General features: G+C 36.2%; 1 protein-coding gene across 1 annotated transcript; it reads left to right on the top strand.

Moving 5' to 3' along the window:
* Positions 1-9,710: 9,710 nt before the first annotated feature.
* On the top strand, positions 9,711-13,532 carry LOC100265723 (receptor protein kinase TMK1). The gene is made up of 2 exons (XM_010650634.3): positions 9,711-12,446; positions 12,747-13,532. Exons 1-2 carry the CDS (start codon positions 10,133-10,135, stop codon positions 13,277-13,279), a joined length of 2,847 nt encoding a protein of 948 aa, XP_010648936.1. The 5' UTR covers positions 9,711-10,132; the 3' UTR covers positions 13,280-13,532.
* The last annotated feature ends 1,109 nt before the right edge of the window (positions 13,533-14,641 follow it).

The raw sequence follows: 14,641 nt of genomic DNA on the forward strand, positions 1-14,641 counted from the left end.
TTATATTTGAGTGCATTAGCATCTTATTTGATTTTTTTTTTTTGAGGAATTCATAACAAGTAGATGTAAAAATTACTTGGTTGTAATAAATAGTTCGCATTTATATTTTTAATTATCTATTCTAATATTTGAATTTACAACCATTAGCCATTATAATAAAGCAATCTATGAATTCTAATAGAGATTATTATTATTATTTTTTTAAAAACCTATGGTTATAGGATAACACAAAGTATTGCCAAAAAAAAAAACATAATTGACCAAAAAAAAAAGGAGTTATAGAAGTGACTACTTTAAATCTGCTACTATATGACCTTTAATTTAGTGGCAGTCACATTGATTGCAACAATAGAGAATATTTCAAGGGAAACTTGTGTTTTCAAGTGCTTATTTGAAAGTATTATGGCATTCAAACCTCAAGAATGTGGAATATCATATTTGATCGTCAAAGGGGAAAATATTTTGTTCTTGTGCACTCTGTGCTGAGTCTATTTTCTCTTCCCAAATTGCCCTTTAATGTCTCCATGTCAACAACAAGTCATCTCCATGTCAGTAGGAAAGGTGTGAAATTTAATAAAACACAAAAATCTGAAAGTTAATGATGTTTGATATTTGGGTTACATCTCCTCACACTCGAACCTGAGAACCTAAAATTTCCTAAACACCGAAACTTCTTCCTCTTATTTTAGAAAAGAAACCTTAAAAACTCCAATTTGCATATTTATTTCTTCTCCATTGTCTCAACAACCAAATAGAGCACTTCATCATAAGAACACTAAGTAACTAGCCTAGTTGAAGAGGCGTAGTTGTGAGTGTGATTCTGCTACAACAAAGCAGACCTAAACGGAGTGCTGAAATTCAAAATATTGGCTTCCTCAACAAGGGAAACTCTCTTTATGCTTCTAACTGGGTTGAAGAGGCGTAGTTGTGAGTGTGATTCTGCTATAGCAAAGCGAACCCAAATGGAGTGCTGAAATCCAAAATAGTGGCTTCCTTAAAAGCAAAACTCTCTCTTTATTTCCCTTCCTCACCACACACGATACCTATCTTTCTACTACACCTGAGACCCATCTTCCCTAAATTTCTACATCTTAGTTTGCCTTAACCCCAAATCTAAAAAAATTTCCATTTTTCGACTTCATTTGAAATTCGAAGACCACCAAAAGTTCCATTGCACGTAAAGTGGCTTCCGATTCATCGAAGAACCCCAATCCCCCATTTATCACAAACGTCCAGAATCAATATTCCTATCGGCTATGTGAGAAAACAACAGCTTGGTTTTGCCTTTCATGGTGAATCGATCAATCTCATTTACCCACTAAAACGCAGCAACCCACAGGATAGGTTACAAGGGCCCTTGAGGATGAGGTGGGGATAGGATGCATGCTTAAAAGATGGCTATGCAAGAGTAAGGCCTAGGGTGCAATCTGGAGTGCGTCATCTTCAAGTGGAAGGGGGTCCCACCTACTTTCTGATTCCAAAGGCTCTAGAATATGGACTCCATTGTCGGTCAATCCCATTGCAAATTGATTAAGTTCAAATGGATGGGGTTTCCGTCTTCAAAGCTTAGGAAGGTTAACTGGCTGTCACTAGGAATATGTGGCATTTGGGGTTGAACTACTCAACCCTCGGGGAGCTCAGTGCTTAATGTTTTCCAGTCTTAATGCTTCATGTCAAAGATTCATCTCAAGTCATGGAAAGACATTCCTTCTTCATACCTGATGAGGATTGATGGCTGGAAGCATACCAAAGCATCTTATCATATAGATATAGGGTTGTGGTATATGACACCATTCTGAAGTTAAGTGTTGTGATCTGGAAAACTGCATCTATCAACTGGACCACTTCCTATGGTATTCATAAGTGTCTGAGAAACGATGGCGGCCTCTGCATCTATCTAACCCCAAACAACTCATTGTATACAATCTTTATAAAGTGTCCATCTTTCTAGAAATATTTGTGCCATTATGGTCTTCGTAGCCCAGAACAACAAAGAAATGGAGACGAGTGAAATATAGATGTTGAAGCATAGAAAAATAATCCAAGAAAAACAGAGGAAGGAAGACAAAGGATGGGTACACAGACAAGCCACATTCCATTATTTTGTCAAAGGGCTTGAAAACAGGTGGGGGATATCATAGAACAAGAGAACGATTCTAAGATACCAATATCAGTGATGATTATATGCATCAACCATTAATAGTAAAGATTAAAAAAAGATTACAATTCAAGCCAAGACAGAGCATGCACATATTTAATTCCATTCAACGGGAGAAACAATCAACCTTAAATATTCACAACAATCAACAAGATAACATTAGAATATGCATGATGTTGAATCATATAGAGATGAGAAGATACGAATTTCATTTAACCACACCTAGAGAAATTCCCCTCAAGAAAAATTGCTTGTCTTCAAGCGAGGTGTGTCATCTTCCAAAGATCACCCAACAATCCCAACAAGCTCCCTCATTTTCTTTGACCAGACATGATGAACCAGATGAACTCCCTCTCTCTTTCTATTTCCTCATTTCCTCTCTTTTTCTTTCTTCGTCCTCTATCTTTTTTTTTTTCCTTGTGCTGAAAGTCTTTTATGAAAACCTCTCATTCTTCTTTCCAAAACCACTAGCCTATGTTTTTACATGGCAATTGGCAGTTGTCCCTCCTAAGGAGTCTTCTTCTCTCCGAATTTTGTCTCCTCCACTAGAAAAAATCCTTTTAAATTTTCTTAAAAAAATTGTGTGTCAAGGAGTCCCATCTTTTTCAAAAACTTCTTTCCCCTATTTTAACTCTCTGGTGATCTTCAATAATGCCCAAAAGAGATTCCTTCCTCCTTAGAGTCTTACAAGAATCAACTCTTCTTATCTGTTGGTTGATTTCCCTACAACAAAAAAAATAAAATCAAATTATTAAATCAAATAAATGAAAAAAAAGATTTAGAGAATGATAAAATAATAATAATAAATAAATGAATAAATAAAAGTGATTGATAATAATAAAAATAAAATAATATATATATATATCATAAATGATTAAATAAAAGTTATTGATAATAATAAAAAAAAAAAAATAAGTAAATAAGATAAATGAGCCATGTAACCATAAAAGTCACGCTAAGAATGTCTAATGGGCTAAGTGAGCCTAAGTGACTTAGGTGAGCCTAAGTGATGCCTAATGGGCTAAGTGTGCTAAGTGGGCCTAAGTGAACCCAAATGGGCCTAAGGTGGTGCCTAATAGGCTGGGTATACCTATATGGGCCTAGGGTGAGTCTAGGTGGGCCTAACTGAGTCTAACCTAAAGTGCACCTAAGTGAAGCCTAATCTAAACACAAAGGACAGCCAAGGTGATAATGAAGGGCAGGATAAACCCCTCAACCAAAGTCTCCAAGGTGGCTCAGAAAAGATAAGCTACATGAGTAGTAATGAGCCATTAGGGAATTGCTGTAAAGTACTGAACGAAAACCTAATAGAACATGTGCTAGGAGGGCAAAATGGAGCGTCTATAGTTTTCTTATAGGTGTTTGCTTTTTTCAAAATTAAATTGCAAAAGAACAAATTTAAGTTTTCCAATTCATGTATGTGGAGATTGTCGTTTGATTCCCAAAATTGTAGGACTCAAATATCCCTAAGCGTAAGGTGTTAGAATACAAGTATAAGACTTGATGAGCCAGGTATGATCCTTAAGGAGCAAGGCCTCATAGACAAGTTGGAAATGGGGAGATTAAGAGGTCAACATGAGGAGTTCATGATGGACTTTGTTGTGGGGTTGTGCGGTGAATTTGTAGAAACATAATGAAAATTTCCAAATCAAGTTAATTAAAGTTGATTTTAGGTACAAATACTAGGAATTGGGAACATCCCTTTATGGGACTCCCATCCAAATGAATAATGTACCCAAATTAAAACACATTTGGGGCACTAATTAGTGGTTTCAGCTAGAGGATTTTTCCTTCAAATGCTTTTATGCATTTTCACAACACTGGGTTCTGATGATTAGCCTAACTCCTAGCACTAGAGAACCACCTATTTGATACCAACTACCAATCTCAGAATTTCATGATCAAGATGGAAAAATATCAAGTGAATGTGTCTAAATCTTAAGCAACTGTCATATCCAACACTAGTTGAGAGAAAATAGAGAGCAAAATGATAATAAATACATGGTAATCCATTTCAATTACACTTTACCAAATCTATGAATAAAACATGTACAAATCCATAGGAGTTTAGCCCAAAAGGCTTCCTCTTTTAGTTAATGAAAATAGCTAACAGAAAGAAACATTGGAGCCTCCATTAATGAAACTGTTGAAACTTGAAATTAGTGAAGAAGACAAGCTTACTATAAATTGAATCAAGATAAAGACTCGAAGTATTGTAACATTCACATAAAAAATTATGCTGAAAGATTAAACTTAGTGGTGCAATGGAAGAAAACAATGATCTGAAAGCAAAAATGGTTGAAACATTGGCCAGAGGATATCTCATCTTTTTCTCGATTCAAAATGGGCTTTTATACCTTCTTAAGTTAAGCCTTAAGTTGCCTTCCACATGGAGACATTGAGCTATAAAGGAATGAGAATTGCATGATAATGCTTCAAAAGGCATTGAAAAGCCTAATGGGCAGGAATTCTCGATGTTCATCACCTCACTTCCACCCTCAATCAACCCGTTACTAGCCCCTAACAATGCTGGTGCAAAGAAAAATGAGGAGACACCCAAAGGTTCACTAAACTAAAGGGGATGGATTGATGTTCATGTATCAAATACAAGCAATCTTGTCCAGACCAGGTCATACTATTGACCTTAGACAAAATCATCAAGATAAGAGTCCATGCTCCTAGGTACTTCTCAAAACCCATTTCTTATCTTTCTACAAAAGGAGTTCTTAGTTTTTCTTTAGGTGTTAATTGAAATAACACTCAAGAATAAGTCTCTCTGCCTTTCCAACCTTGACTGTCAACAACTTGAAACTCTTAAGGGTTTAATTTACATAGAGTAAATCTTGGATATACCTCATATATTTGTTTTTTTTTTCTACATCTTGTTGAGTGCATTATTTTTTTTTTTATCATGGCTTCCTAATTGATCGTGTTGCTAAGGGTATAAGTGGAAACCAAAAAATCAATAAAACAATCCAACCCAACCAAAAAAAAACATACCGGATTAGGTTTCAACAACCACGAAGAACAATTTAGTTTATGGGTTATGAAAATCAACTTGCTCAGTTTGATTTTTTTTTTTTTCTAATTGATAGACTTGAATTGAATAGATACTCTAAATTTTTTATTTTTTATGATTCATAATTTTTAGTATTCATTATTATGCATATGGTGTGGATTCTATTAAAGTAGTTCATTGTTATTAGGCTATTACCCAAAGTGATTTATATTCTAGGCTTGAATGAGTTTTAAATGTCTTTTAAAATCTAATTGGGCTTAAGGCCCAAAATTGTCTAGGTCCAATTTAATTCATTTTGTTGGTAGTTGGAGATAACTTTGGATAAACTCTAGCTAATTATCCAATTATTTTATTAGAGTATTTATTTGTTTTTTAATTTCAAGTAAAGATGTGTAACCCCCTAGTTTTTAGCTTTTTGTTTTCTTAGGTTCCTAGTTCTTAGAATATTTTATTTTTCATCAATTATCTTCCTAAATAGATTGCCTATATATTTAAGGCTTGTATTCTCGATAAAATAGATCAGATAGTTGCATTTTTACTTGTTGATTTCACATTTAAACTGAATCAAATCAACTTCAACAAGATTTGTTTGGTAAAGTGTTTCTATCACTAAAAGCTTGATTCAATTTAATTCAAGAATAAATAAACCATAATGGTTCAACAAATTTTTCCTTTAAGAATAGGCTGAACTAAACCTTTTTGTACTCCTATGTGTAACAGGAATCCACTAGTGACTCCCAAGCTAGTTGATCCTAGGACACTAGGTGTTAAAATACTTTTTCAAGCTTCATCACGAACCAACTAAACCTTAACACAAAGCACCACCACATAGGTTGATGTTTACTAAGTTTGAAGTTTTGAGGCTCCACACATGTAGTACCCAAGTTTAACTAAGGTAGTATCTAAGGTCGGTTAAGGTAATACCTAAGGCTTACTAAGGTAGTACCTAAGGTACAATCACCACCATACTATAGGTGAACCAATTCATCACCTTAACGAAATGCATACTGCCATGCTCTAATGTTCACAAATGAAGTAAGTACTCCACACAGGTAGTACACAAGTTTAACTAAGGTAGTACTTAAGGTCGGTTAAGGTAATACCTAAGATAGATTAAGGTAGTACCTAAGACTTACTAAGGTAGTATCTAAGGCACAGTTACAACCATACCATAGGTGAACCAACTCACCACCCTAATAAAATGCATACTGCCATGCTCTAATGTTCACAAATAAAGTAAGTAATGTCCACAAATGAAGTTTCAAAGCTCCACACAATTAGTACCCACATTTAACTAAGGTCGTACCTAAGGTCGGTTCAGGTAGTACCTAAGGTAGATTAAGGTAGTACCTAAAGTTTACTAAGATAGTACCTAAGGTACAGTCACTACCATACCATAGGTGAACAAACTCTAGAATTGGTGATGTGCTCCATTTCAAACAAAAGAACTAAAGAACAATAAATAAAAATTAATTACCTTTAGATTTCGGGTTGGGGCTAAGCCAAAATGCGATAGAATGATAGGAAGACAAGATATATTGTTGAGGAAGCCAATATTTTGGAAGATATCTTGTTCAACTTTCCGTTTAGCTACACTCTGTTATAACAAAATTAGAATCACAACTATGCCTCTTGAAACCCTCTTTTAACTAGACGTTCTTAGGATGGAGTGCTCTATTTGGTTGCTAAGAAAGTAGACAAGAAAGAAAAATACAGGTTGAAGTTTTGGATTAAGGGGTTCTTTTCTCAAATGAGAGAAATTTTGGCAAAATTTAGATAGTTCTCGAGATTGTGTGGATGACAAAGCCAAGAGAGAGAGAGAAATGTTCCCAACCTTTGAGAGGAAGAAATTTCATTGGGACATTTGAGATGGTCCTCGGGTTGGGTGTTTTTTATGTTTCACATTTGAGAAGTTTCAAATTCTTGGAGAAAAAAGATGTAAATATGCAGATTGGGTTTTAAGGGTTTTTTTTTTGTTTTTTTTCTAAAATGAGAGGAAGGAAATTTTAGATTCTTTGAGAAGATATAAATATGCAAATTGAGGTTTTAAGGGTTTCTTTTCTAAAATGAGAAGAAGAAGTTTGGTGCTTGGGAAATTTTAGATGTTCTCGAGATTGGGTGTGAGGAGATGTAACCCAAATATCAGACATCATTAACTTTTAGATTTTTGTGTTTTTATTAAATTTAACACATTTCCTGTTGACATGGAGACGACTTGTTACTGAAATGTAGACATTACAGGGCAATCTAGGAAGAGAAAATGGATTGAGCACATAGTGCACAAGAATGATAATGTTTTCCCCTTTGATGGTCAAATATGATATTCCACATTATTAGGATTTGAATACCATAATACTTTCAAATAAGCAGTTGAAAACACAAGTTTCCCATATTTCACTCGTAGAATCAAGTTCGTCATGTTCATACCTTTTACTTTTGCTATAGTCATATAGTTACTTATGGTCGTGACTATATCATTTATCTACACCAAGCTATAATGACACAATGCAGCAGTCTTTTTTTTTGGCAACCAAAACCTATGGTCACACTCTTTTGGCTTTTAGCTGCGGTTGGTTGACCCCGACTGTAAGCCTATTCTCTTGTAGCGATGATTCAGGGATCCATGTTGTTTCTTATCAACTAAAGGGCCAAGGACCTCTTGCAAATGCAGAACCAAGTTTCTGATCCTTGCGTAATTGAAGAAAAACTGCACCCATATAGCTTCATTACTGATGTCAAGTGCCTTATAGGCCGCCCTTACACTTGGCAAATTTCAGGCTGCACTTGGATTGCTTTTTATTTGGCCGAATGGAATCAACAAGCAAGAGAAGCTGTGCTCTGACATATTGCCACAAAGCAACACTTTGGTTCTCTGATGATGTTAATTACTACTTGTAGAGGTTATCAATTATTTCTAAGTGACCCTGAATCAGACAAGCCTAATGCACCAGAATTAAGTCCAGGTCTTACTAAAGGCCGCGTCATGTATAGGAGGGTTGAACAGTTTCTGTAAGCCATCTTGAGCATCAAAGAATCAACAACTATTCTGAATACAAATGCCAACAGCAATAAACTCAAGAACTAACTAAGGTGGTGTTTGTTTTTTTACTTAATTCTAAATAGAACCTTAATACTTAATAGTATTAAATATTAGGTTGTTTGTTTTTATAGTATTTTATTTCTATTAAGTATTAAAAAGTAAAAAAAACCATTATGTTATTTTTTCTATTTAGAAAAAGCCACATATTTTGGCTTTTTCTATTTAGTAAAAAGTTTATAATAAGTCATGAAAAAGTAAAAAAACAAACAACCTAAATTTTAAAACTAATTGATTTTCAGCAAAAAGTCAAAAAAACAAACACCACCTAAGCCACTTGGTGGACAACTTCTCAAGGAAGAGCACAAACACATTCCATAATCCCCTGAAAAGTTTTTCAAGAAAGTGAGTGTCTACTGGAAGAACTGGTGACAAAAAAAAATTGAAAAACAGAACTTGAGATTATGCTATTAAAAATTCTTCAATCTTTTCATTGGTTTCTGTTTCTGTACCTCTTCAATTCATTGGATTAGCATTCATATTACTCCTTCTCCCTTCACCAACCTATTAAAAAGTTACTACTCACACATACTGAAATAACATAGGAATGGAGAGAAGAAGCTACACAACAATCATTGCATTATACACATATATAAAATCACAAACTTTGAAACTTTAATCGCATTCGCAGCATCAATGACGGTAAATGTATTCAGTTTTTCTCTATCAAAATGTCACCAATTTATCTCAACAAATCAAATTAAATTGGAATAATTTGATTTAGGATGTGTTTGACCATGTTTCTCGTTTCATATATTTTTAGTGGAAGTGTGTTTTTCTATTAGTGTTGGAAGAATCACAAATCAAATCTTAATCCAAGAAGCATTATAAGTAATATTTTAAATTTTTAAAAATGTTTTCTAAATTTTGTCAACTTTTCTTCAAAAACTCGCTTTAAGTTAAAAATGTTTTTTAAAAAATGTTGCCAAATGGAATCTTATTCTTAAGTCAAGAACTAGTAAAAATTTGGAAAGGTAAAAATAATTTTATTTTGAGTATGAAATTATATTTCAATATTGTAGAAGGTAAAGGTAGAAAAATAAAACGGCAAATAAAATACTTTTTTTGTTGTCAAGAGAAAAGCATTCACCTTTTCTACCAAGAAAAATTATCTTTAAAAAAAAAATGATGACTTACAACAATTTTTGTGGAAAAATATTATTATTCTAAAAAGAGAGGCCGGAGAAATAAGAAAAAAAGATGATGATGCCCTTAGAAATAAAACAACGATTGAGAAGGCTGAAAAGAAATACAAAATGGGAGCTCATATGATCAATGGCCAAAGAAATGAAGGGCAGAAATTGAAAATGAAAGATAAAAGGGGAAAGATGCTTGGAATCAAATTTGAGAGAGTGAAATTGCCCCTGGCATATTGGGGTGGAGAAGATAAGTTATAACAATTTCCCAAGCACGAGGACACATGCAAAAGACACGCCACCCAACAGACAAAGCAATACCCAGTTGGGCGTGTCCCCTCAAGGCTCAAAGAAATTAGAATCATCCCCCACACTCTATCCATTCCAGCTTATTACACTAGCTAATTGCTATGCCAGCCATTTCTTTCGCATTGTGGCCCCACTCTCCATGTGCTCTTTCTGTAACCCACCCTTTTCGTTACTCATTACCCTCCTTCCTGCCCCCAAAACCACTCTTCTCTTCTTCCCACAAAACCACTCATTCTTCTCACCGTCAACTGGTGAGTCCTTTTTGTTCATCACAGATATTCCTTAGTCCTTAAAATGTTAGAAATGAAGGTCTTACCCATTTTTCAAAAATGAAGAAATATGAGCTTTATTAAATCCCTGTAGCTAATGCAACCATTCTCTTCTTCATCATCATTCTTCTCCAAGTGTTAGAAATGAAGGAATCCTACCAGATTTTAGCCATTTTTGTGGCTGGGTTTTGCTCTCTTCTTCTCTGTGCAGAGTCTCAAGAGGATGCTTCGGTGATGTTGGCTCTGAAAGACAGCTTGAGCAACTCTGAGTCTCTCGGATGGTCCGGCCCAGATCCTTGCGAATGGAAACACGTTGTCTGCTCAGAAGACAAACGGGTGACCCGGATCCAAGTTGGGCGACAAGGCCTTCAAGGTACACTCCCTTCTAGTCTTGGTAATCTCACTGAGTTGGAGCGTTTAGAGCTCCAATGGAACAACATCTCGGGTCCTCTCCCGAGCTTAAAGGGTCTGAGTTCATTGCAAGTGTTGATGCTGAGCAACAACCAGTTTACTTACATTCCCGTTGATTTCTTTTCTGGGTTGTCATCTCTTCAATCAGTAGAAATTGATAACAATCCCTTTTCCGCCTGGGAAATACCCCAAAGCCTGAAGAATGCTTCCGCGCTTCAAAATTTCTCCGCCAATTCTGCCAATATTACTGGAAATATACCCGATTTTTTAGGTCCTGTTGCATTTCCCGGGCTGGTAAATTTGCATTTGGCTTTTAATGCTCTCGTTGGTGGCTTGCCCTCTGCCCTTTCTGGATCCCTAATTGAGTCTCTATGGGTTAATGGTCAGATGAGTGAGGAGAAACTTAGTGGGACCATTGATGTTATACAGAACATGACTTCTTTGAAGGAGGTTTGGCTGCATTCCAATGCCTTTTCTGGTCCATTGCCTGATTTTTCGGGTTTGAAAGACTTGCAGAGCTTGAGTTTGAGGGATAATCTTTTCACTGGTGTTGTCCCAGTGTCGTTAGTGAATCTCGGATCCTTAGAGGCTGTAAATTTAACAAACAATTTTCTGCAAGGACCAGTGCCTGAGTTCAAAAACTCGGTTGCAGTCGATATGACTCCAGATGGCAATAGCTTTTGTTTGCCAAAGCCAGGTGAGTGTGATCCCAGAGTCAACATATTGCTGTCCATTGTGAAATCATTTGGGTATCCAACAAAGTTTGCCAAGAATTGGAAAGGGAATGATCCTTGCACAGAATGGTTTGGGATTACATGTAACAATGGGAACATTACGGTTGTTAATTTTCAGAAAATGGGTCTTACTGGCACAATTTCTTCCAACTTCTCTTCATTAATATCACTTCAAAAGCTAGTTCTTGCCGACAACAATATCACAGGTTCCATTCCTAAGGAGCTTACTACTCTGCCTGCACTCACCCAACTTGACGTCTCAAACAACCAGCTTTATGGGAAAATCCCAAGTTTTAAGGGTAATGTGCTTGTGAACGCTAATGGTAACCCAGATATAGGAAAGGAGAAGGGTGGTTCTACTTCTCAAGGTGCCTCTTCTCAAGGCTCACCTGGTCCTTCCACAAATACAGGTTCCCAAGATAGTGGCAGTTCCATGAATGGTGGCAAGAAATCCTCAAGTTTAATTGGAATTATTGTATTTTCTGTAATCGGGGGTGTATTTGTGATTTTCTTGATAGGTTTGTTGGTTTTCTGTCTCTACAAAAGAAAACAAAAGCGATTTACCAGAGTACAGAGCCCAAATGCAATGGTTATTCATCCTCGCCATTCTGGCTCTGATAATGACAGTGTGAAGATCACAGTTGCAGGCTCGAGTGTTAGTGTTGGTGCCATAAGTGAAACCCATACTCATCCTAGTAGCGAGCCCAATGACATTCAAATGGTTGAAGCAGGAAATATGGTTATTTCGATTCAAGTTTTAAGGAATGTGACAAACAACTTCAGTGAAGAAAATATATTGGGACAAGGTGGATTCGGGACTGTCTACAGAGGTGAATTGCATGATGGTACAAAAATTGCAGTAAAGAGAATGGAGTCTGGGGTGATAACAGGAAAGGGACTAGCAGAGTTCAAGTCAGAAATTGCTGTTTTGACTAAGGTTCGGCACAGGCATCTAGTCGCTCTTCTTGGGTATTGCTTGGATGGCAACGAAAAGCTTCTTGTGTACGAATATATGCCTCAAGGGACACTCAGTAGGCATCTGTTCAGCTGGCCTGAAGAAGGGATAAAACCACTTGAATGGACTAGAAGGTTGGCTATTGCATTAGATGTAGCAAGGGGTGTTGAGTACCTCCATGGTTTAGCCCATCAGAGCTTTATACACAGGGACCTAAAGCCTTCAAACATTCTTCTTGGGGATGATATGAGAGCTAAGGTTGCCGATTTTGGTCTTGTGCGACTTGCTCCAGAGGGGAAAGGCTCAATTGAAACAAGAATTGCTGGAACTTTTGGATACTTGGCACCAGAATATGCAGGTGCTTGTTACTTCTCCCCTTATTTTGTTGGCTAGTTAATTTAGTTTATAGATTTTCTAATGCTTTAGATAAATCACCCACACGTGAAATGCATAATATGCCATCAGCTAAATTGATAGCTGTCTTCTATGAGATCAGTGACCGTTCTAGAGAACTGAAAAGCATTGTTGACTTAATTGTTTCCATTTATCTTTAGTCATTATTCTTTGTGATCCCTAGTGTTAAATTCCTAAGCCTTTGTTCCAAGTTAACATAGAGAATTTTGACACAGAACTCCCTGTTTTTTATTATTTGATTCAGTGACTGGTCGAGTGACTACTAAAGTGGACGTCTTCAGTTTTGGGGTGATTTTGATGGAGCTAATCACTGGGAGAAAAGCACTAGATGAGAGCCAGCCCGAGGAGAGCATGCACCTCGTGACATGGTTCAAAAGAATGCACATCAACAAGGACACTTTCAGAAAAGCCATTGACCCAACAATTGATGTTGATGAGGAAACACTCGCCAGTATCAGCACGGTTGCTGAACTTGCAGGTCACTGCTGTGCCAGGGAGCCATACCAAAGGCCTGATATGGGTCATGCTGTAAATGTTCTATCTTCTCTCGTAGAGCTCTGGAAACCTGTGGACCAAAACACAGAGGACATATATGGCATCGACCTTGACATGTCCTTGCCACAAGCCCTCAAGAAGTGGCAGGCATTTGAAGGAAGAAGCCACATGGATTCTTCTTCGTCTTCCTCATTCCTCGCAAGTTTGGACAACACTCAAACCAGCATACCCACTCGCCCATATGGATTTGCTGAATCGTTCACATCAGCAGATGGGAGGTAATCAAGAAGAAAATTGGGGTGATGGTGGAGGTGTTTGTTCATTCTTTTGCTGCTTTCATCTTCTCAATGTAATCTTGGTTGAATTTTATTTTCTTTTTGACACCTTTCTGTGTTTTTGAATCTAATTCCTGGTTCTGATATTTTCTTGGAATTGTAATTTGGATATTGTTGACTTGTTTAACTATTTCTGGAAATCAACGAGGAGGGATTCTCAAGAAAAATTGTTTTTGTATCCCTCTTCCTTTTATTGTCTAGGGATTAAAAATTATACCTTATAATCACACCATTATAATAGGAAATAAAAAGAAATAAATTTGTTTAAATGGAAAAGCCGGCATGTACTATAGCTGGATCAAAGCCTTTAAAAAACCCTATGTTAATTGTTTCAGTTTTTGTCTTAGACTATTTAACAATTCTGAAAAGAGCAAATTATTGGATACAAAAGGACCACATGCTCAAGACCCTATGCTAAAGAGCTAGAGTCTATTTAATTGACAAAACAAAATTTCTAAATTGGTGGATTCATCCTCCCCCAAAGGCATAAAGAGGAAAGTCTTATCCAGAAACCATGGAATCCGCCCCTCTTAACTAACTTTCAGAAATGGGAAAATCATCGAAAAGCAGCCAGAGAAAAGCTTATCAACTATTTGCGAGAAAAGTCATGGAGGTTTCCTCCGAGAGAACCTCAAACTGCTGACTATTTGATTTGTTGGACTTTGACTATGACGATTCAGGCGAACAATGGGGAAAAGAGCACATGGTTATGACAGTGAATAGAGATGCATGTGAGTGGGCGGTGGGCGCTGCATGTGATCACGTTGGCCTATATTCATGAAATGTTGCTTTCATCCAGTGCTACGCCTGCCAGCACTGCCACATGCTGCTAATTCCTTCTGGTTTTTCTTGAGCTGGATTTTATAATTCCATCGCTCCATGTTAAAACTAAAATATTTTAAATCACAATACGTTTCCACCATTTGAATGCCTTCCGTAGTACAAATGTGTTGGACAGTATAGTTGGAGTAATGTGTATGAAAGAGAAATACACAATACCACTTTCCCTTTAAATAATATATAATTTTTTATTTATAATACTCACACTTAATTAAATAAAAAATTCTATATGAACTGTATTTTTCACATACATTTCCACTTGATGATAAACTTCATTTTTATTGTGAAAAAAAATATTTTTTAAAAAGTTAAAGTTGTAATTTATTTTTGTTTGTTTTTGAAAAAGGAAAACAAAATAAGGCATAAAACTCTAATGTGATTCCTTAAAGAACAAGACAAGTTTGTAAAAATCGAATCCAAATTTTGAGTCCTAAAAAGGTCTATATTAAACAAGTAGAGAGAATTATGA

Source organism: Vitis vinifera, chromosome 4 (assembly GCF_030704535.1).
Source record: "Vitis vinifera cultivar Pinot Noir 40024 chromosome 4, ASM3070453v1".
In the NCBI taxonomy this organism is placed as follows: domain Eukaryota; kingdom Viridiplantae; phylum Streptophyta; class Magnoliopsida; order Vitales; family Vitaceae; genus Vitis; species Vitis vinifera.

Excerpts from the sequence above, each read along its gene's own strand:
- LOC100265723 (XM_010650634.3), top strand. The coding sequence starts at position 10,133 with ATGAAGGAATCCTACCAGATTTTAGCCATTTTTGTGGCTGGGTTTTGC. Across the intron at positions 12,447-12,746 it reads CTTGGCACCAGAATATGCAG|TGACTGGTCGAGTGACTACT; the intron begins GTGCTTGTTACT and ends TATTTGATTCAG.